The sequence below is a fragment of the Peromyscus californicus genome, unplaced genomic scaffold (genome assembly GCF_007827085.1).
Source record: "Peromyscus californicus insignis strain IS unplaced genomic scaffold, ASM782708v3 Scaffold_12__1_contigs__length_115047231, whole genome shotgun sequence".
In the NCBI taxonomy this organism is placed as follows: Eukaryota; Metazoa; Chordata; class Mammalia; order Rodentia; family Cricetidae; genus Peromyscus; species Peromyscus californicus.
The window spans coordinates 80,608,260-80,632,260 of record NW_026294413.1 but is presented as its reverse complement, the minus strand read 5'-3'; the positions used below and the strand labels follow the sequence as shown (position 1 = coordinate 80,632,260).

Sequence of the window (24,001 nt, the reverse complement as noted above, 5' to 3'; positions counted from 1 at the left end):
GAATTAGACAATGGAATTTTATTAGATGAAAAACAGAATAGTTATTTGCACTGTGGTCGCTAAGTGGCCTTAAGAGTTTTATATATATATATATATATATATATATATATATATATATATATTTTGGTTTTTCGAGACAGGGTTTCTCTGTGTAGCTTTGGAGCCTGTCCTGGAACTTTCTCTGTAGCCCAGGCTGGCCTCGAGCTCACAGAGATCCACGTGCACTGTGGCAGTTTTTTTACATATTATAGGCACTCTCTGAGGTAATGAATTCCCTCAGTTAAACCTATGAAGAGAATTTTGAGAATCAAAAGTACTCAGAGGTAGCACAGATTTTTAACTCTGAAAACACAATGCTCTAAACTGGGCGGTGGTGGCACATACTTTTAATCCCAGCACTTGGGAGGCAGAGGCAGATGGATCTCTGTGAGTTCGAGGCCAGCCTGGGCTACAGAGTGAGTTCCAGGACAGCCAGGGCTATGCAGGGAAACCCGGTCTCAAAAAACCAAAAACTAAAACCAAACCCTCAAACAAACAAACAAACCAACCCAAACCAAACCAACCAACAAAAACAGTGTTATAAACTAGATGGCTCTTAGCCTTTCTTTGTGTCCTTCTGTACCTCTAGGAATGTTGGTTCTTGAGAGAGGCCCCTAGGCTTTTATCTGAGGGCTACCCAGACAGCATCTGCCACAGGTGTGCTCCTTTCTGTCTGAAGACGATCTGTAGGTTTGGCCCCACACAGTTCCCACAGAACATATGACTAAATCCTAGTAGATTAACACAGGCTGGTATCGACGCCCAGTGCAAACATATTGCTCAGGTCCCCTTTCATAGCATGTGTGATGATTTTTCTTCTCAGTTTCATTTGCTGGGACTTTCACTGGGAACAATGACAGCACTTTTCACAAAATGTTCTCAGTGTTTCCATTTGTTCCTATGGCAGTGAGAAACAGGGTTCCAAATGAAAAGGCAGACCCGCTGTGACAAAGCACAGCGGGACAACAAGGCAATGTCTCCTGACCTGGGAAATTAGGAAATCACAGTCAGAGATTACAGAATTTCTCTGTTTCAAAAGGTACAGTCCTGACACTTGGCTTTTGAGGGAGGATGTAAAAGGAGTGGTTTCATCATTGAGAAATAAAACTGCAAAGGTTACAAAGCATTCAAGGTCTCCAAACAGAACAAGGAGGTGTGCTTGCCAAGGCCGAAGGGATCTGGTACACACACTAAACCTTGGAGACGGAACTGTGAATTTAATCCGTGTACACCGGGGGTACTCACAAATTATAGATAAGAGTCCATGACGTAAGTGCGTATCTCTTAACTGGCTAAATGAACCAACCACGTGGCAGTTTGGTACTGATTTATTTAATTAGCACAAGGTAGCTAGAGTGATACTTTAGCAAAAACCTCAAAATTTACAAAAAGAAAATTATTGTACTTCGGAGAGTTAAATCACCACCATAGTTTGTAGACTGAAATACAGATATGCAAAGTCACACAAGACAGAAATACTCTTAGGCCAGCAAAACTTGAAAGTAACAGGATGAATATATTATCTGTCTAAAGATAGAATACGTCAATCAGAAAGGAGATATGTTAATCAGGCAATGAGGCAAAGAGAAAGAAACTATTTAGTAATGTAAAAGTTGCCACTGCCTCTCCATTATGTCCAAGATGGGAGTTTAACAGCTGGCTTACTGCTAATCCCAGGAGTAAGGCTCTTGCTGATACGGAGATGGGAACCTGGGGTTTCAACCAATAGGTTTATCTATTTATTTTCACGATGTAAAGCCATTTCTGTTTTAGGATAGATTGGTTAGGTAGCTTATCTGGGTGCAATTAAACAGTTGCTTTATACAGCCCGTTTGGACTTCATGATTACCACGGAGGTTTATGGTCTGGCTTTGCCTGTCTCCTACTGCAACCCATTCGACTGCTCCGTAAGAAGCTCCTGCGCAGAGTCCCCACGCAGCCCTTCCGTCCCACACTTTCCGTTCGTTCTTTGCTGCAACAAACTTACCTGGAGTCTTCGGCATCCTATCAGACAACAAAAGGCCCTCTTCAGTAAATGAAGTCATTTTATTCAGCTTCTCTTCAGCAAGCCGGTGCTTGTTAGGAAGGCTGGCCTGTGGCTCTTGGCGTTAATGAGATCTCTCTCAAACCTGTTTCCAGAAGCGTCCAGTGCAGTGACTGGATTGTCAGAGGTTTGGAACCGGACCCTGCGACTGTGCAGCACTAGACAATGGGCATGCCCCTCACTTTCTCTTTGCCTTGCTTCTCTTATTAGTAAACCAGGGTTAAAAATAACCAGTCTTGGAGGACTGCAAGTTTGAAGCCAGCTTGAGTTACACAGTAAGTTCAAGGCCAGCCTGAGTTTCAAAAACACAAGGTCTGGGGGCCAGTGAGGTAGATCAGTGGGTAAAAGCGTCTGGTGTCTAGCCCAATAACCTGAGTTTGATCCCCAAAACTCATGTGGTGGAAGGAATCCCAGCTCCTACAAGCTGCCCGGTGACTTCCACATGTGTACCAAGACACGTGGTTGCCCAGACACAAACATACAACCAAGAAAATGAGGAAATGTAAACAACAACCAACAGTATGGTCAGCTTGGGTGTAGCTCAGTGGTAGAGTGCTATTTAGTTGACACAAGGCCTTGGAGTTGGAGTCCCAGCCCTTCACAAAATACAGCCCCCCCCCAAGCTAGTTAAGGTAGAATATAAAGGTTATCTACTGTTACTATGATCAAGTGTGACTCACACACACACACAGAATGTGCTAACTATATGAATATTCCACTGATAACTGACACTAGGATGTTATCTCATTTTATGACCTCGTGTTTTAACACTGGGAACTCATCAGAGTAGGACTTTTGTTTTTAAACACAGAGTTATCCAGTAGCCCTGCTGGCCTTGAACTCACTATGTAGTGAAGAGACCTTGATCTTTTGAACTCCTGAGCCTCCTGCTTCCCCCTACATCCAATGTGTTGGTATGATAGACATGCATAGCCGCTATTTTATGTGCTGTTAAGGAATGAACACGTGTGCAAAGTGACTGCTCTACCAATTGGGCTATATTCCCAAGCCCCAGAGTAGGTTTATAGTAAGAAAAATGGCTACTAATTCTAGGATTACCAATGACATATATTTAATTTCAGTTTGCCTTCTAGTCCCCCCACACGTTATGTATTTTATTTGTTTGTAGGTGCACCGCCTGTGTGAAGATGTCCTCCAACGTATGAGGAAGTTGGATCCCCTGGAGTTGAAGTTCCAGACTGGGAGCTGTGAGCAGAGCAACATGGGTGCTGGGAACTGAACTCAGACCCCCCTGGAAGAGCAACAAGTAGCCTAATTGTTGGGCCATCTCTTCAGCCCCTTATCTTGGTTTCTTTTATACAGGGCTTCACTCTGTAGCCCAGGTTGGCCCTGGACTTGCAGAGCTCCTGACTCAGCCTCCTGAGTGCTGAGTTATAGATGTGTGTGCCTCCATGCCCACCTTACTTTCTCTATTTTTACTTTAGCAACATGTTGTGGAATCCAGCGCTAGGAGTCTGGTTCTGCCAGAAATGGGATAGGTTGAGAATGCTGTTCTTATACACAGGGGGTTAACAGAATGTAGCCTCTGGGGGGAACTGGGGAGGCTGTTTCAGTTTAGCTGGAGAACTACAGAACAGTTATTATTATTATTATTTTAAAGTATTACCTTTTGAAAAAGTAAAGCCTGTATGTAATTTATAAAACCCAGCCTACTGACTCTCTGGCCCATGGTTAAAAATGTCTCTATAGGAAGGCTCCGTTGGTATGCTGTCGCACAAAGCCCCTCTGTTAGACTCCTGGCAACACATAAAACCCGCATGGTGGCCCACACCTGTAATCTCATTACTCAGGGGCAGAGGCAGGGGAATCAGTAGTTCAAACTACCAAGTAAGTTCAAGGCTTTTCTAAAACAAGACCATTTTAAAACAAACCAACCAGAACCCCTAAAGACTTCTTTCCTTTATGTTTACCTAACAATACCTAACAATACCCCCAGAATAAACATGCCAAGGATATAAGAAAGGCTTAAGAACTAGTAAGATGATTCAGTGGGTAAAGGTGCTTGCTCCTAAGCCAGAGGATCTGAGTTTGAGCCCTGTAACCCTGTAAAATATGCTGGAATGAGAGAACCAATTCCCACAAGTTGTCCTCTGACTTCTATACATACTCTGTGGCCTGAGTATGCCCACCTCCCATGATAAACAAACAAACAAATAAATAAATGTCAAAAAAATACAACAAGCTGGGCAGTGGTGGCGCACACCTTTGATCCCAGCACTTGGGAGGCAGAGGCAGGCAGATCTCTGAGTTCGAGGCCAGCCTGGGCTACAGAGTGAGTTCCAGGATAGCCAAGGCTACACAGGGAAACCCTGTCTCAAAAACAAACAAAACCAAAGCACGAAGGAAAAAACAAACAAAAGCACACTAAAACACCAGGCTTTAAATCTAAGGGAAGCGCCGACTTTCCCGGTGCTGCTCACTCATCACTGAGCACAGTCTGAATGCTCCAGTTGGTTCCTAAGAAAAGCCCCTCCCCTCACGGTCTCTCTATTCTCATTAAGCACTGGTGGAGCTGCATGCAGCAGGCTATCTGTGATGTACCCTGTTGTTGCGGGGCTAGGAAGCCCAGAACATCAGGGCCAGAGGTAGTAATTAGGTCACCCTCGTATCTGTGACAGCCTCATTATACTTCCCACTAAATGTCAAATAAATAGAATACGTATCACCTTGAAGAGTTAAAGTACTTGAAAATCTGCACACAGGATACAACTATACAGGCTTCTGGACTAAAATTCCTGGTTTAACTAATTTCCAATCAGAAAATCACTACGGTTTCCTTAATGTATTATGCAGTAAGGCTTAATTCTGAATAAAATATTTTTAGCTTACAAAGATTTACAGCTCTGAAGAATATGGAATAAGAAAATTAGCTGTAGATTAATATTATCACTGATGAAGCCTTTCAGTGCAAGGAAACCCAAACCAAGCATGAAATGGGGTATTGTCAACTGTTCGCACTTTTCTAATGGGGCTAGTGAGATACCTCAGAAGGAGCTTCCTGCTAAGCCTGATGATCCTAGCTGGTCCTTGGCACTTATGTTTGGAAAGCAGAACTGACTTCTAAAGGTTGTCCTCAACCTTCACTTGTACACAGTGGCATGTGTGTTTGTGTAAGTGCAACATATATCCACACATAATAAACGTTATAAGAAAGAATAGTGATAAAAGCTCACTGGATCAAAGAAAAGAGAAAATGAGGTATGGGTACCTGTTTATACCCTAAAGACTGGGTATAAGAAATTTCAGAGAAAGAAAAATGAAATACTTTCATTGATAAAAAGATCATTAAAGTGAAATAAGTGAAATAATACTTTCGAAGAAATGCTGCATTACAAGCATCCACAGATTTAGCATTTCCCATGATTCCCATCACCCTTCAGTAGAAGGTGGTAACAGTCATCCCCACTGGTCCTTCAAACTGTTTTTAGTCTTGTCTCATTTACCAGGAGAGACTCCTGTGGGCTGGCACGCAGGCTCTAAAGCTTTCTAGAGACATAGCCTGGCTTACCTACCCTGAACTTAGAGTAATTTAGAATTAAAAACCGACCTGTCCTGATCTCACCTGTGAGTATTTACCCCCCAAATGATTTCATCCGTATCAAATTTGCTCCTTTGTTTTGTTTGTTTTTCGAGACAGGATTTCTCTGTGTAGCCCTAGCTGTCCTGGAACTGTTTAACTCAGAGATTCTCCTGCTTCTGCCTCCTGAGTGCTAGGATTAAAGGCCTGCACCACCACACCCGGCTCAAATTTGTTCCTTCTTACTGAGCCTGAATTAAAAAAATTAGTAACACTTCCTAAGTAACACACACACACACACACACACACACACACACACACACACACACGCGCACTATCAGCCACAGAGGCCTGATGGACGATCTACTCTACCTGCTGTGACTTGTTTATGCACTGTTCTGACACAATTACTCTGATGATCTTTGCCAAACACATAACCTTCCTGTAGTAAAATCTCCTTGTAATACAAAGATGGCAGCAGATGGAAGAAGCACCAGGAGTCAGTTACTTAAAAAAAAAGAAACGAAAAGTTGTGTGAAATTAGTAAGTTTTGGCTTTTGGCTGGAGACCAGGGTTAGGATGTTTGACTTATGAGTGAACATGGAATAAGCGAATCTGTACCTCCAACAAATGCATCTCCAGCTCCATTGGTGTCAACGATTTCTTTCTGGTTTTGATCCAAGACAGCAAAAGCAGTGACGTCATTTTCTGTAATGAAAGTAGAAGAAAGGTAGACTAACTTCTCTTCATAATGCTCAATACATAAGATCACCCGGCAAAGCTTGACACTCGTGGAGTTTCAGCTACTCAGAGAAATTAGCCTGTATTCTGTACCGGCGGTCTTGGGAACCAGGTGCAAAGCAACACTTCCTGTAATTTTCAACATTAAGATGGAGTGTGTGTCTTACTAAAGCCGCACTCAGACAGTTCATGTTCCTGGGAGCGACTGGAAATGGTAGCAGCACTCTTTCTGTGGACAGTTCAAGTGACTGAACAGAAACTGTGAGCTAAAGGAAGTAAGTGGACTAGATCACGAGCCCTAGTAATCTTCAAGCTTGCTTGGGTTGCTGGCAGTGAAATAAATCTTGGATCCACTGAAAGAGCTTCACATTTTAAAATGTAAATAATCAGTCTTGAGTACCTTTCTACAGAAAAATCACAATGGCACACTTCATGTCCATGTCAAGGATTACTGCTTTTATAGTTGGTTTATTACAGATCACCTAATCTGGTCATCTTCTGCCAAGTGTCCAGCAGCTAACACAGAATGCACGGGCAGAACAGTGGGAACAGTATGGTCTGGAGGACGGCTTGCCCTTCTCCCTACAGAGGAACCTCATCCAGGACTCTAAGCTTGGCCCATGACAGCTGTGGAGTACTTTGATGAAATCTGGCCAGGAAGACATCTGCAAATGATTGCAGAGTGTTTCCTTATTGGACTTATTGAACTTCTGAAGTCACAAATTTGCATCCTATGGAGACAGACTTGGCTAATGACTTGCAAACTTCAATCTCACCTCAGAGCAAAGAGGATGTAGGAGATCTTAAAACCTTAAGAAAGATCTTACTGAGAAAAGGTCTTAAGAATTAAGGTGTGTGCCTGCTTTCCACATGTGTGCCGGTGTGCAGCATATGAGTGCAATCCCAGCACTCAGGGAGCAAAGGCAGAAGTTAGTATTAGGAGTTGGAGGCCAGCGTGGCCTATAACGAGACCCTTCCTTTTGTTGTTACCAGGACAGGGCCATACTTTACAGACTGGCCAAGTGGCAGTGCTTCCTTCCTGAATATCCCATCCTCCAAGGTCTGGGATTATAGGTGTGAATTACCATTCCAGCTCAAAGAGAGATTCAACACAAGAGACACAGATATGTTGAAGCAAAAATGATCCTCCTGAGTGAGTGTGGTAAAGTATGCTGTAGTCACAGGGCTGCAGAGATTAAAGGTAGGCTGCAGAGATCTTGGGTCAGAGGCCAGGCTAGGCTATGAAGTGAGACTTTTTCTCATAAAACCAAGCAGTGAAATTGATCTTCTCAGAAATGCTGATATTCAACAGGACTCGAGTACTTGGCTCGTCAGTGAGTACGCTGTCAAGCGGCTCCAGCCTGTGGCCTCATGGACTTCATATGTCACTGTCCACAGCTAGCACAGTGGTCCAGCACATTTGCAGAGGACAAGGTCGTACTGCAGTGACAAAAGACTGGACAACCCTGGATGTTAAAAACCCGGAATTACCTATTCGATTCTAACGGACACTGGTAAGATGACTCATGAACATAATCTTAGCACTTGGAATGCTGAGTCAGGAGGATCCCAGAGGCCAGCCTGGGTCATACCAATGAGTTTAAGATCAGCTGGGCTACACAGTAAAACCTTGTTCCAAAAACAAACCAAAAATTTGAAGCAACTAAACTTGGCACACTTTGTAACTCTAGAGCCTACATGGCCGTTAACAGGATTGTAATTAATTGGATGTTATGGTATAAATAGAGGTTTGTGTTCCTAGGGAGCATGCAGTACATACGGTTGCACAGGCAGAGAAAATAAAAGAGATGCAAGCAGACTTTATTAGAAATAATTGGGAAAGGGCTGCAGTCTGATTTCAGAAAAGGTCTATACCATAAATATTTATAGAGAAATCTGGCTTTATTACTTTCAAGTACAAGACACATTCTCAGGGAATGAACAATAAACCTAGAACAAACTGACACTGACTAAGGAGAGTGAGGGACGTTAATGACAGTTACTGTTAACAACGGGGTTACATTAGTAATAATAAGACGCGTCCGTAAAATACTTTGGGTAATAATTAATTGTAGAAAAGCGGGGGCTAGGGAGAGGGCTCAGCTGGTAGAGGGTTTGTCTGGCAAACATGAGGCCTGAGTTTGATCTCTGAAACCCATAAAAAGCCAGCACTCCTACTGGGAGTAAGCTGATGGGCCAGGGGGCAAAACCAGGAGAGATCCTGCAGTCACAAGGTGGTAGGGGAGACATAACTCCTCAGAGTTGTCCTCAGACCTCTACACGTGTACACCGCCCCTCACCCACTGAGAAACACAGAAAACACAAACCCTAAAAAACAAAACAGAGCTGGCTGTGGTGGCACACATCTTTAATCCCGGCACCTGGGAGGCAGAGGCAGGTGGATCTCTGTGAGTTCCAGCGCAAACAAGACTACAATACTGAGACCCAGTCTCAACCCTCCCCACTGAGACCCAGTCTCAACCCTCCCCATACACACATAAACAACAAGCCAACAAACTAAACCAACCAAACAAAAACCCACACAAAAACAATGTGTGTGGGGGAAGGGATCAGAGGCCCCACCCTGTCTCTGAAGAGCTATAGGTAGTCGTGGTTACTGGAGAGTGGGGGACTCATTTTCTGCAGTGGCGTACAGCTGCTGGCAAGTTACCCATGCTCTCATGATACCCTATCCTCATGATCATGCAAACAATCCTAATTAAATTCAGCCAGGAATAAAACACAACAAAAAATGCACAACAAAACAAGATAAAACAAAAAGAAATACCCCCCCCCCTCCCCTAGAAAGGGTCTCATTGTGTAGCCATGGCTGTCCTGGAACTCACTATGTAGGCCTGGCTAGCATTGATTCTCCTGCCTCTGCCTCCTAATCCTGGGATTAAAGGTGTGTATGTAGCTGGACAGGAGGTAAGAAATACCTTCTGATATTTTCTCATAGGCTGCCACTAGGTTGATTATAGTTACTTTTAAGTGGTCAAAACCAATATAAATCTCTCTCTCTCTCTCTCTCTCTCTCTCTCTCTCTCTCTCTCTCTCTCTCTCTCTTCTCTCTCTCTCTCTCTTTCTCTCTCTCTCTCTCTCTCTCACACACACACACACACACACACACACACACACACACACACACACACACACAAAGTGGATGGTTCCCCAGGAAAACCACCTAAGGTGGATTCCTAACCTCCACAGGCACACACATATACATTCACATATGCGTAAAAGAACTAAACACAAAAAAAAACTTCTCCCAAACACAGAGTGGGCCAGCAAGATGTTTTCGATGTTACAGGAGCTTGCCACCAAGCCTGATGACCTGAGTTTCCTGTGTCTTGCAGAATGGATGGAGAAAGCTGACTCCTACAAGTTGTTTTCTGACCTCCACACATGAACCATTCTCTATGTTCTGATCAAATACTTCTATTTAAGAGCTTGCAAAGCCAGGCATGATGGCGCATGCCTTTGACCTGAGTACTTGGGAGGCAGAGGCAGGTGGATCGCTGTGTGTTTGAGGTCAGCCTAGTGTATATAGCTAGCTCCAGGACAGCCCAGGTTGCATAGTGAGATTGTCACAAACAAACAAACAAACAAAGGAGCTCACAAGGACTAGGCTGAAAGGATAGTGGTATGTGGTGTGAGGTTGAGAAGTTGGGATTGACTGCAAATGCTCTTAGAGTATCTTTTTTTAGTAATAAAAATGTTCACAATTGGTTAATGTAATGATTGCACAACTGTCAACATAAGAACAACTCTTAGAATATTTACTTGAAATGAGTGAGTTGTGTGATATGTGATGTCTTACTGGAGGTATTAAAAAGATATAATATCCAGGCTACTCTGAACACATGAAGCTCTTTCTAAACTACTAAAGAGAGGATGCCTTTATATTGTACTGTTGCATTATAGTCAATTGTATGGACACACTATCATTTATTTCCCGGTCCTTCAATGATGGACTTGCAGCCTATTTTAAATCTCTCTTTATCACACACAATGCTGCAAAGCATTCAAGCTTTTATCTTTAACACCACTTGAATTTAATTATTATATTTAATAGCCAAGTCAATGATATCATTCCTACTTTACCCAGGGAACTGACACAAATAAACCAAGTTGTTATACTAATAGCATGAAATGCGCCTTAACGAATAGGGAAGAAACAAGGAGGCAGGAAATGCTTCTTCTCACTAGGACGCACACATCAGGATATGAGCAAAGACACCCTGCTCAGACTGCCCTAATAAACAGGGTAATGAAACAGATGACAAACTCTTCTAATAATAGAGATTTATAGAACAATCCTAATTAACAAGGACTTTGGGGAATGAGGAGCTCTGAGTTAATTTAATTTTCTGGTTAACTAAAGAAAAAGCAGAAAGTCTTTTTGGTTGGAAATTTTTCTAAATGTATTAACATAATATATTAATATTCCATGACATCCCTGCTTTAATTAATTTATGGAACTCAATGAAAATTTTCTTTGAGAATAGAAGCTCTTACAGCACATCTGAATGTCATTATCTTGAACATCAATTCTTCCCGTAGTTCTCAAGGTATAAGTCTTTCCTGAGAAGCAGGCTGAGTAGAATGGTGGGAATGTTAGTCTAAAACCAACTGTGATTTACGTTTGGTTTGGACTCAGCTCCTTTATTTAATACAAAGGATTATTTAATTAAAAGACCGTCTCATGTCTGGGGCTGTATTAGAGACTGAACATGGACATGTCAATGGTGCGGACCAGACTCTGGCTTTGATGGGGCCTACATGCTATCAGGGCAGGAGCTAACTATTCAAGTAACAAAAGAACAAATAAGACATCTACTGAGTTATGTCTCAGAAACGGTGAAACAGCGCACCAAGAGCAGTATGACAGAGCAGGAGAGTTAAGATGTGTGGTCTGAGTTTAGCTGAGGAAATGCTGTTTTCGTGATAAGGAGGAAGGGCTGAAGTACAGAGGCTGGGGGCCAGCAACAAGCTTGATGGCTAGCTGTGTTAAACGTAAGGCAGGCTCTGTACCTGGAGTACAGTGAGTACAAATGCTTGTTTTGGTTTGTTTCTTTTGAGACAGGATTTCTCTGTGTAATTCTGGCTGTCCTGGAACTCACTCTGTAGACCAGGCTGGTCTTGAACTCACAGAGATCTGCCTGCCTCTCCCTTCTGAGAGCTGGGATTAAAGGCATGCACTACCAGAGCCTGGCCCAAGTGTCTGTTTTTATTGTTGCTTTTTTTTTTTTAATTTGTTTTTGAAGCTCAAGGACAATTTTACTAGAATTTGAAAGAAACACCCAATGGTAGGCAACCTGGGGGTCTTAAAAGCTGCCTGAGAGTAGAGCGAAGGAAAAAGAGCCATGCCATTTTAAGCTGGGATGGGGGCCAGACACATGGCTGACAAGCAGCCATGGCAAGAAGAAAGATCATGGATGCCCCAAATCTTGGGAAAACCAGCCAGGTGTGGTGACACATGCTTTTTTTTTTTTTTTTTTTGGTTTTTCAAGACAGGGTTTCTCTGTGTAGCTTTGCGCCTCTCCTGGAACTCACTTGGTAGCCCAGGCTGGCCTCGAACTCACAGAGATCCGCCTGGCTCTGCCTCCCGAGTGCTGGGATTAAAGGCGTGCGCCACCACCGCCCGGCGACACATGCTTTTAATCCCAGTACTTGGGAGGCAGAGACAGGAGGATCTCTTAGTTCAAGGCCAGCCTGGTCTACAGAGTGAGTTTCAGGACAGCCAGGGCTACAGAGAGAAAAAAATCTTGGGGAAACCCAAACTGTTAGGGGAAGTATACTTAGAAAAGAATAAATTACATTTTTCTCAATAATTCAGAAAAGTGGGCAGACTTACAAAACCTCATGGCTGTGGATGGAAGCTACTGCCTTCTCTTTTTTCCCCCCTTGAGCCAGGTTCTTGCTAAATAGCCCAGGCTGGCCTGGAACTTACAGGGATTAGCTACTAATCCCCACCCCAAAACTATGGAAGTTTGGTAAAAGATATCTATTTTCTATAGTCATTGTATATATTACATACTTATGAAGCACTGTAAAGAAAAAAATCTAACATATAATTTTATAAGGTAGGAGCTTACTTTCTTCAATCAGGCAACAAATACTTAGTGAACAATAGCTGCACACTCTTTATACTCTGCTAGGTTCTTTGGAGATGTGACACAGGAGAAATATTCAGATTTGATCCACCTCCTCAGACTGCTTAAAAGCATGCAAGGAGACCGGGGCTGTATGAGAATCTCTGAACTACCATACCGCCGAACATCCACTGTAACTGCTACAGGAGCTCACAGGGAGGAAAAGGAACAAGATGAGTCCAGCTAACTCACACGGCTTCATGGGGAAGAGACTCAGACTAGTTTTGAACTCTTCATTCTGTGGATAACAAAGAGAGGAAAAGAAGCTGTGTATGCTTAAGGGGGATGGACAGAGCAGCGGATTTCTGTCCCATAAGACAGCTAGAGTCTGGCAATTTCTAGAGACTTTGAAAGTCAAGTTTGCATTTGATGCATTGGATGATGGGAGGCAACTATGGTCTCTAGAGTGAAATCACGTTGCACTAAGTGCTGTATACCCCACCTAATGCCATGTTTATGGCGGTCCCACAAGTTGAGTGCTGTTAGCTAACTTTATAAACAAACACACTGAGGCTCACAGGTTGTCAGCTGCCTAGGGGCTCATGGGAAAGGCAGCTCTTAGGGACAGAATGAACGAGAAAGAAGTAGGAGACTCAGATTTCAGGTCACTACTCAAGCAATACTGCTGCCATTTGTGCGATTACAACAAAACAGGTTTTGATTAAGTATTATACAGCAGTTAATTGAAAGTGAAATTCCCCCAGTCCTGATCCTGATAACTAAGCTGGACTAAATTGCTAAAACTCCATAGATAAGAAAAGATGAGTCAGGTTATGCAGGACCACAAGTCATCCAGCTTTGTCTTCACTCTCTCTACTCTTCAATTTCTTCAGGGTTAGAAACAAGACAACTGGGGCTGGCAAGATGGCTCAGTGGGTAAAGGTCATCGCTGCCAAGCCTGATGATGTGAATTCTACCCCCGAATCCATATGGTAGAATGTGGTAGAAGCAGAGAACAAACTCCCACAAGATGTTCTCATTGCTCTCTGAGCTCCACACACAGTGGATACCAAAAAATAGTAAATAAAATGTTTTTATTTTTAAAAACATTTCAAGGTGTTTTTTAAATTGGTGTATGTGTGTGTGTCTGCATGCACATGCACGTGCACACACTATATCAGTATGTATAAAGCACTAAGAGGAAAAACTGGCACATACTAAGCACACAAAGTCTCTTTGAAATATATGAAAAGAATCACTGATCTTAAATTGAGACATAGAGACATAGGGGATCCAGGTCTCACTTAAAATTGCTGTTTCTAAGCCAGACATGGAAATGCACAGCCGTAATCCCAGCAACTCAGCAGAGGATTTCAAGTTTAAGGTTACATTGTGGGGGCTCTTTCTCAAAGAACTAAGGAATAAACAAAGCAAATTCCAGCTTAACCTTGCAGATTATTTAACTATATATTATTGTTCGTAGCAAATTCTCTGTTCACGTTTTCTTCTCATTAATGTGGATTTTCAGTACTGGACGTAGGCAGGTAAGAGAGCAAATAGGTTAATTAGAATATGAAATAGTTTTGCAAGGGCTAGGGATGTAGTTTAGTGGTTGGGCATGTGGGAGGCACTAGGTCTTTTATTTGTTTGTTTTTCAAGACAGTTTCTCTGTGTAGTCTTGGCTGTCCTGGAATGCACTCTGTAGACTAGGCTGGTCTCTAACTCACATAGATCCATCTGCCTCTGCCTCTGGCTCTGGAGCGCTGGGACTAAAGGCATGTGCCACCATGCTCAGCTAAGGCCCTGGGTCTTATCCCTACTTACTACAGCTTAAAAAAGAAGTTTGCACTGGACAGTGGTGGCATATGCCTTTAATCCCAGCATGCGGGACTCAGAGATAGGTGGAACTGAGTTCAAGGCCAGCCTGGGCTACAGAGTAAGTTCCAGGACAGGCTCCAAAGCTACAAAGAAACCCTGTCTGGAAAAAAACAAAAAACAAAACCAAGAAGTTTGCAGTAGAAATGATTAAAGCACCACCACCACAACAGTGAGAGCTGGAATTAGTGCTCTCAAATCTTATTCTCCTTTTTGTTTGGTGTGCATTTCTTTAAAAACATTTATTTATTTGTGTGTATGTGCCCCTGGGTGAGTTTATGGATACCACATGCATACAGATGCCAACAGAGGGCAGAAAAAGGTGTTGGACTCTGGAACTGGAGTTAAGGATGTTGTGAGCCTCCATGTGGCTGCTGGGACCAAGCTTGGGGTCCTCTGAAGAGGAGTCAGTGCTCTTAACTGCGGAGCCATCTCTCCAGCACTATGTAGTCTTTAAGTTTCCTTAAGACAAAACCTGAAAGCTGGGCAGTGGTGGTACATGCCTTTAACCCCAGCACTTGGAAGGTAAGGGAAGGCAGATCTCTGTGAGTTCGAGGCCTGCCTGGTCTACAGAGTGAGTTCTAGGACAGTCAGGGCTGTTATATAGAGAAACCCTGTCTTGAAAACACCAAATCAAAAAAAAAAAAAAAGAAAGAAAAAAAGAAAAGAAAAATTTTGATACTTTTAATATTAAGGTTTATTAAATGAACCAAATCACTTTAATCTTACTATGTACCAGCTGAGTTCAACTTGCTTTTTCTCTGCTTTTTTTTTTTTTTTTTTTTTGGTTTTTTTTGAGACAGGGTTTCTCTGTCTAATAGCGCTGGCTGTCCTGGAACTCTCTCTGTAGAACTCACGGAGATCCCCTTGCCTCTGCCTCCCTAGTGCTGCGATTAAAGACTTGTGCCACTACCGCCCGACTTCTCTCCGTTTTTATATGAATTGCACTGCACTGTCTTATCTATAAGAAACTGTTTCCTCTACTAGCTTAGCTCATAGGTTGCTTAACTTTGATGTTCCCAATCTTCATTTAATCAGCTGAAGGAATAGGCACAACATTTGGCTGCCTACGAAAGAAAAGGTAAGTATCTCCCTGGTGATTCCTGGCATCCAGAGCTCTGCCTAGCATGCATACTCTAAGATTACAGATACTAAGTAGGTATTTGCTGAAAGAACACAGGGCTTTTTCTTGAGCACACATCTGACGGCTTTATTCCCTTTCAGTGGTTCTCTACAGGTTTTCTGTTGCTGCTGCTTGTCTCTTTTTGTCTCTGTTTTGAGAGAGGTCTTGTTAGGTGGCCCTGCTGCCCTCCAACTCACAATCTCCCTGCGAAGGCTTAGTGCTGGGATGATTGGAGGCAGAGGCATCAGTACTTCTCTCTCAAAGGAGGCATTACCGCAGGATGTGAATTCAGCCTACTGTTCAAATTTCATCTCTTGCCTTTCCCTAGCCCTGTGGCTGCTCCTTGGTCACACCTGTGATTTCTCTAAACATGTCATGTATACACATCAAATATATTGTTTGGTAGTCTCTTCTCTTCATTCCAAATTCCAGGTGGTGCATATTCTCTTGCCTGTAAGTCTCTAATCTCCAAGCAGTATCAATTCCTTCCTTTTATGCAATCATTTGTAACCTTCAGATACATCTGTGAAAGCACGGATTGTATTATTTCCAAGTATTTTTTTTTCCGAATAAAATCTAAGCTCCTGTAGGTAGGGAATCAGGACTTAATCTTATCCCCAGAACCAAATTCTGTATCTACTATGAAGTAGGTGCTCAATTGACATTTTTTAAGAATGTTCGTTCTTGCTAGAATTTAAGCTCCTCGAGCCTGGGGTCTGTGTTTCACTTTTGATTAATTCCTAGAATCTAGTATACTGTGAACGGTTTTCTGAATGATCTTGAATATGTGGTCCATCACTATAGTACTCTTCTCTAGTTTAGTTTAACAAATCAAGTAACCTAAAGTTTCAGTTCCATCTTTACTATTTTGCTAGCTTAAATCTCTCTCTCTCTTTTTTTTGAGACTCATGTAGCCAAGGATGACTCTGAACTCCTGATTGTTTCGCCCACATCGCCCACGTGCAGAGATTATAGATGTGCAGCACCAGGTCTGGATTTATGCAGTGCTGGGAATCAAACCCAGCACTGTGCACATGCTAGGTAAGCATCCATGCTGAGCTACATCTCAACCCTTGAAATTGTTATTTTTATTTGCACTGAGGAATGACTGAAAGATGTAATTGTTACAAGGATGCTGCCTCGATATTTCTACCCCACAAATGAGCAGTAATGACTGCTTTGCAACCTCTGCTGAAAAGCAAATCACCATTTCCTTCTTGCCCTCCACCCAGCTCTCGAAAATGAGCTATACTTGATTTGGGAATTTTGAAACAGAAGACCCTGTGATGAAGGAAAGCCAGTCTGGACACTCTTAACTCAGCTCCCACACCACCCAGAGAAAGGCCTGCTGCTCTGAGACACTAGGCTCCTCTTTCTAGGATGCATGCCACGCTCTCTTATTTCTATTTATGAGCTTTGACAAACTACTACATATGTGGTTGGAGTTTATGGGAACAAAAGCTATAGAAACTGCTTCTTTGTTCCTGTCACTGAAGGTGTTGCTCATTTTTTCTTCAATTTTTTTTCTTTGTTTTTTGAGCCATATGTAGCTCAGGCTTAGAATAGAATTAGATAATATAGCTGAGAATGACCCTGAACTCCTGATCTTCCTGCCTCTACCTCTCAAAAGCTCGGATTACGAGCATGTATTCAACATCATTTTTCATTTTATTAAAACAATTTTTTTTGGGAGTTAGGCTCTCTTATGGTCCAGAATAGTTCTGAACTTGCTATGTAGTCAAGAATGACTCTGAGTTTCTGATTCTCTTTCCTACACTTATGAAGTGCTGGGATTACAAACCATCATACTCACCTAATTCTCAAATTAAAAAAAAATATTTTTTAATTGTGTGTGTGTGTGTGTGTGTGTGTGTGTGTGTGTGTGTGTGTGAGCATGTGTATGTGAGTGCAAGTACCCGTGCAAATCAGGGGCGTCAAAATCCTCAAGGAGGACTGGAGAGATGGCTTGAGGGTTGAGAGCACTGGCTGCTCTTTCAGAGAACCCAGGTTTGATTCCCAGCACCCACATGGCAGTTCACAACTGTCAGTTCCAGGGGATCTGACACTTTCACACAGACATACATGCAGGCAAAAACCAATGCACATTAAATAAATAAGTAAATAAAAATTTAAACAAACCCTTAAGGAGTTGGAGGTACTAGGACAAATTTGGGTCCTCTGCAAGGGCAGTAAGTACTCTTAAGCACTGAGCCATCTCTTCAGTCCTAATTTTGAAAAAAAAAATATTTTCTGGACAGTCTTGCTAGGTATGTAGTTCACACTGCCTCAAATATGTGATCCTCCTGCCTCAGCATCCTGAGTGATATGATTAGATATGTATTCCACAATGTCTGTTCTCTTGCTGTTGTTTTAAATGGTTACAACTAAAGTCCCCTCCCCCAACATCTTTTTATACTGAGGCTTAATTTATATACTGCAAAATGCATAAATCTCTTTCTCTTTTTTTCTTTTTTAGGTAGTATCTTGCTATGTACCCTAGTTGGTCTAAAACCTCACTATGTAGCCCAGGCTGGCCTTGAATTCACAGAAATCCTTTTGCCTCAGCCTCCTAAGAGCTAAGATTATAGTCATGTCCCACTACACTGGACTAAAAAAATATAGACATTGTAAATGAACACTCTGCCTCTTGTCAGATACATACACTTGTGTAGTCTATCTGCACATCAAGATCTAGAGCCATGTTGCCTAGTGCAGCAGCTGCTAACTACTAAATGATTTGGGTGCATTAGGGCCGCAAGTGCTCAGGAGCCACAGGTGGCTGCTTGGCAGGTATGGAATATACCTCACTGCAGAAAGGTCTATGGCCAATGTAATAAATATTTTTACCACTCTGAAATTTCCTCTGTGTCCTTTCAGAGCCAACTCCCATTCAAACAAAAGCCACCTTTCTAAGTTCTATCCCCGTGGAGCCAGGAGGATGGCTCTGTGGGTAAATCAGTTGCTGTACAACCTTTTTTTTTTTTGGTTTTTCGAGACAGGGTTTCTCTGTGTAGTTTTGGTTCCTGTCCTGGAACTCGCTCTGTACACCAGGTTGGCCTCGAACTCACAGAGATCTGCTTGTCTCTGCCTCCTGAGTGCTGGGATTGAAGGCATGTGCCACCACCGCCAGGTGCTGCAAAATCTTGAGGGTCTGAGTTTGGGTCTCCAGAATGTAAGGCTGGACACAGGAGCACAGGTTTCATCCTTCCTCCCTTCCTTCCTGTGTGCAGAGCATGATGTATAGATACATCATGGTGCTCATGTGGAAGTCAGAGTACAAGTCTGTACAGTGGGTCCTTTGAACCACCTTTACCCTTTAACCACCTTTACACAGGTAATGTCATCAATTGCCTTTACTTGCTGAACCATCTCATTGACCTAATAGCATGAGATGGGAAGTGGAAAGAGCAGACTCTCTAGAAGCTAGAGGGTCAGCTAGCTTGGCATAGGTCTCCATGAACAAGACACGGTAGGAGGTAAGGATCAACATAAACACACACAAGAGAGATTGAAAACAAAGCCTGCAACACACAAAACAAATCAGTGCTTGTCCTAAGTTCAAGTAAATGCACTCATCTTTCTTTATATCTGGCTTCTGACCTAGGCTCACTTTTAGCACATTTTTGAAATTCCTTCATGTTGCTATGAATAGCACTCACCCATTTCTATTAACTGTGCAGTGGTGTGCTGCAGCCTTCTCATATGGCTGACTCTGCACATATAAAATGTTCCTCAAATCTAAGTGAGGTGCAGGTGTAGCAGCTCAAGCCTGTAATCCTGGGACTCAAGATGCTAGGGAAGGAGGATTGCTAGGAGATATAGACTGAGTCTGAGGCCAGCCTTAGTTATTGAAAAAGACCCTATGTTAAATAATAATAATAATAATAATAATAATAATAATAATAATAATAATAAACAAACACTCCTGATTCCACCAAACCGAGCGATGCCACCCTTGGCAGCATGGAATCACGTATGGTGGGATTGTTTATACCAATGGCACAACTGCTCTAGATCTAGGATCTCTTTCTGGTCAGGATCCAAACACCATTGGTCCTGTTAAAGAAGTACCCCATCCACAGTGATAGAAGCAGAGAGAAGAGTAGGTTTGTAGCACTAGAACTCATTTGTAAGAAAGGGCAGGAGAAGCTAGTTATTATTCACTAAAGAAAAAAATCTAGCCATATAACACCCATTTATGTTTTCTCTTGGCATAAAACTTAACAAAAAGGGTCAGTTTTCCAAGCCAGAGTAGGATATCTTTTCTGGAATTTCTCATGTGATATTTCTTCATCTCATTCAAGATGTAATCAAGAATGTTACAGAACAGGGACATCCTCCTCTAGGAGAGCATGGTACCCCTGGACAAAGGACCCCCCATTAAGCCGGGGGTGGAGGTGCACACCTATTATCCCAGTACCTGGAGACTGAGGCAGGAGGACTGACATGAAGTTGAAGACAACTTGGGCTCCCTGGTGACTTCAGGGTCAGTCTAGGCCACAGAGTGAGAGCTCATCTCACAAACCAAAAAACAACACAGAGAACAAAGTCACTCCCTAATTTAGGCTTATCAGTGTCTACCAGGAGGTTAACAGAACGTCTACCAGGACGAACAACAGAACCCTATTAAAAAGATGATGACCCTGCATAGAAGCTGGTATTTGTTATCCAGTGCTGTTCCAATTGCTGGCAATTCCTCCAAGAACTGGATTACTCCAGCTTGGTGCTTCTGTCTCCCTCCTCAAACATCATTCACTCTTTGGCCAGTGGGTAAAGGAACTTGCCACCAGGACTGAAGACCTAAGTTTGACCCTCAGAATCCTCGTGGTGGAAGAAGAAAACTGACTCCTGCAAATTATCCTCTGACCTCCACATGCACACCACCGCATGTCCCCAATTAAAAAATACCAAACCAAAACCAGCCAATCAACCAACCAAACAACAACAACAAAACAACGAGAAGTTTTAAATTCCTACTGCTCTTCTTCTTCTTTTTTCCCTCCGATATAGGGCTTCTCTGTGTAGCTTTGGTGCCTGTCCTGGAACTTGCTCTGTAGCCCAGGCTGGCCTTGAACTCACAGAGATCCACCTGTCTCTGCGTCCCGTGTGCTGGGATTAAAGGCGTGCGCCACCACGGCCCAGCCCTACTGCTCTTCTTAAACCACAGTTATTTCTTCAAGAAACCAGAAGCCATTAGGTACCAATCCTTTAGTTTGCTAGTTATACCAAACTACTGATGTTCTATCAAATGATACAAGAATCAGTATCTTTATTTCTGAGCTGGAGGGAGATGGGAGACAGTTTAGGAACACTGTCATCTAGCTTTAGAGCACACTATTTATATTCTAGTCTATGCAAATGGCACTGCTAGATGTGGCCTGTTCACAAACCACAACACTATTTATACTTCTTTAGATGACCCAGAAACCATATACAAACTGGCTGGGCTATCACGGTTAGTATTGTAAGGCTCTTGTCCTTAATTGTGTGGTATGAAGTCTTGTCACTGCTTATATCTAGACAAAAAAAAATTGTGTCATGCTAGTCATTCTTAAGAAAAACAAAGTAGTGCAAAAAAGAAAAAAAAATCATTTTTGGTGTACTAAGGAGCTCATCCAGGAGTACCCCAAATAACAAAGGGGCACTTCCCAGTACAGGAATCAGTCTGTTCCTCTCTCTCTGTTTCCTTCTCTCCCCATTTTGGGGGACAGGTCTCACTATTTAGCCCACACTATCCTTACACTTGAGGCCTCTCTTGCCACAGCCTCCTAATATGTACACACAGGTCTACACTATCTGGCCCTGCTTTATTAATCTGTTGTTTTTGTTTGTTTGTTTTTCAAGACAGGGTTTCTCTGTGTAGCTTTGGAGTCTGTCCTGGAACTCACTCTGTAGCCCAGGCTGGCCTCGAACTCACAGAGATCCGCCTGCCTCTGCCTCCCGAGTGCTGGGATTAAAGCCACCACCGCCAGGCTTGTTTATCTGTTTTGACACTTGTAGGCAGTATGAGTAAATGCTCTGTGTGAGCTGTAAATCACAATATAAGTGTTAGCCATTATATTCCACTTACCCATAGCAGCTGCTGACCAGAAGCTGGTTAGCTGAGTCTGAGCGTCTAAAGGGGGAGGCCCACATTTCTAGCGGTGGCACACCCTACATACCGTGGAAGTGAGGGGAGCATGCTCTGTGCATCAGGGGCTTCTGCCCCAAGGTTAAGACAGAGACGTCCTTAGAACTTCAGGGTAGTCATGGACACTAGCCTTTACACATTCTTTGTTTTTTTTATTTTTTATTTTTATTTATTTATTTATTTTAATTTTCCAGAGCTGAGGACTGAACCCAGGGCCTTGTGCTTGCTAGGCAAGTGCTCTGCTACTGAGCTAAATCCCCAACCCTGCCTTTACACCTTTTAAAGCATATGTTGGATTGAAAAAGTGGAACATGTGGACCTTAATCTAGCACATTCTAAAATTATTATGAAGTCTCTGAAGATATCAGATTACTCTTTTTTTGGTTATATACTTAAAAATTTAGCAGAACAAAATGAGAATAATAATTTAAACATAGCAAGAAGCCTAGTATACTAGGTACCTAATAAATGTTGATTGACAGAATTTAAGAGATTTTAAAAATAGGTATCAAGATTTTTTCCCTGATAACGTAATATTCATATCCTTAAAAAGCTTTAACATAGGGGGTGGAGAGAAGAGGGTGTAGGATGTCTTGGAGCTGGAGTTACAAATGGTTGTGAACTGCCCAACTGTAGATACCCACAGAGGTTTCCTAGTGAGAACTTACTCAGGGTCCGAGAATCTGAGCTTGCTTTACCCAGCAGGGCTGCATAAGGGGATGATTTGACCATGGGCGTGGTTACTAGGTGTTTGGAAGGTTCTACACTTGGCTGTGCAGTGTGCTTTGATCTAGCAAGGGGAGGTCTTCTGGCCCGCCCCTTGGCATTGTTATAAAAAGTCCTTTTGAAGAGGCAGAGGGGCCCTTGAATTTTGATACAGGTCCTCCCGAAGCTATCCTGTGTTTCTGTCTTTCTTCTCTTCACTATCTTTCTATCTAAAAGTTTCTTATTCCTCTCTCCTCCTCATAGGAACCCTTTTAAATGGTGGGAGCTGGTCTCCCACACCCAAACTGGAGTCCTCTACAAAAGCAGTGTGTGTTTATAAATGCTGAGCCACCTCTCCAGACCCAATATGTGTGTGTGTGTGTGTGTGTGTGTGTGTGTGTGTGTGTGTGTGTGTGTGTGTGTGTATGTATATGTATGTATGTATATATACTTTTTTGTGGCCGTGGGGGGGGGGGTGGATGGGGTGGGGCAAAGTCTCACTTTGTAGTCCCAGCTGGCCTCATTCTCAAAGATCCTCCTGCCTCTGCCTCTCCAGTGCTAGGATTAAAGGTGTGCGCCACCATGCCCAGCTAATTTCTATATTCTTAAGGCTATTCTTTCAGATGGTAAATCACCAAGTAGATTCTGCACAGTGCATAAGGCATTTTAATTTAGTGATGGTCTATGAAGATAAAACAGTAATGTGGGTAGAGATCAGTGTTGCGCTCAAGATAAGAAAGCTTTGTGGAAATCAGTTGCTAATTGTACTTTGATAATTAAATACACAAACCTATGATCCTTTTAGGCTCACCTAATTAGTATTAAACGAGTTTACTTAATTACAGCTGTAAATTAAATGCATAGGGTTTGCCTCATCTCAAAATAATTACATGTGCATTGTAATGTGAATTATGGAACATTAATTTGAACTTTATCGATTATTCCCTAAACAGAGACTGGGGCTCATTAGGACAAAGCTATTATCATAGCAGTTTTGACAAATACCTCCAAAAAAGATTCTTGAATAACATCTGCACAGAAGGTCTTCAAAGGAGAGGTATATACTTGAGTCTCAATCGGTAGAGTACACTCATTTATTACAAAGTCCAGCACGAAAAATGTTCTTGCTGAGGCACTCAGTTTAGAGGCATGTAAATGTTTATGTATACATGTGTATATGCAGAGCTATGTGTATAACACCATCTATGTCTTCTTTCTTTACATGGCTAGCACTTTCAGTTCATAGTAGAAGCTGTGATTACATTTTTAAAAGATTCTTTAATATTAAGAAACTACAGGTCAAACTACTCTACCAAGCCAGTTCTTAGCATTGTTTGGAAGAGGGAAGTGATAGATCATCATATTGGTAAAATATGCTATGTTTATTATAGCCAAGGAAAAGAGGACTGGGGGCAGACTCCCACACTTTTTACTCTGTGGATGATTAACTGTGATGGCTCTACTCCTTCGTCTAAAAAGAGACAGAAAGGAAGAAAGAAGAAAACCTTGAGTTGTCAATGTTAGTTTAGTTGGTATGCTTGCCTTACACGTGCAGAGCTTTAGTCCCCAGCACGCTATCATGTCTGTGTGGTAGTGAACACTTGTAATCAATCCCAGCGCCCAGGAGGCAAAGGCAGGAGGGGCAGGAGTTCAAGGTCATCTTCAGCTATATGGTGAGATCAAGGCCAGCCTAGGCTACATGAGATGCTGT

The 24,001-nt window shown here is 42.5% G+C and overlaps 1 protein-coding gene across 3 annotated transcripts in view; it reads right to left on the bottom strand.

Annotated features, from left to right (window-relative positions):
• Positions 1 to 24,001, bottom strand: part of Adk (adenosine kinase) — a 409,106-nt gene that overhangs the window by 19,695 nt on the left and 365,410 nt on the right. For 2 of the 3 annotated variants that reach the window (XM_052733565.1, XM_052733566.1), the window contains exon 10: positions 6,243 to 6,329. The exons of the other annotated variant lie outside the window; for it this stretch is intronic. In XM_052733565.1, the coding sequence (XP_052589525.1) occupies positions 6,243 to 6,329 (87 nt within the window). The remainder of the gene's footprint in view (positions 1 to 6,242; positions 6,330 to 24,001) is intronic. 3 annotated transcript variants of the gene reach the window in all.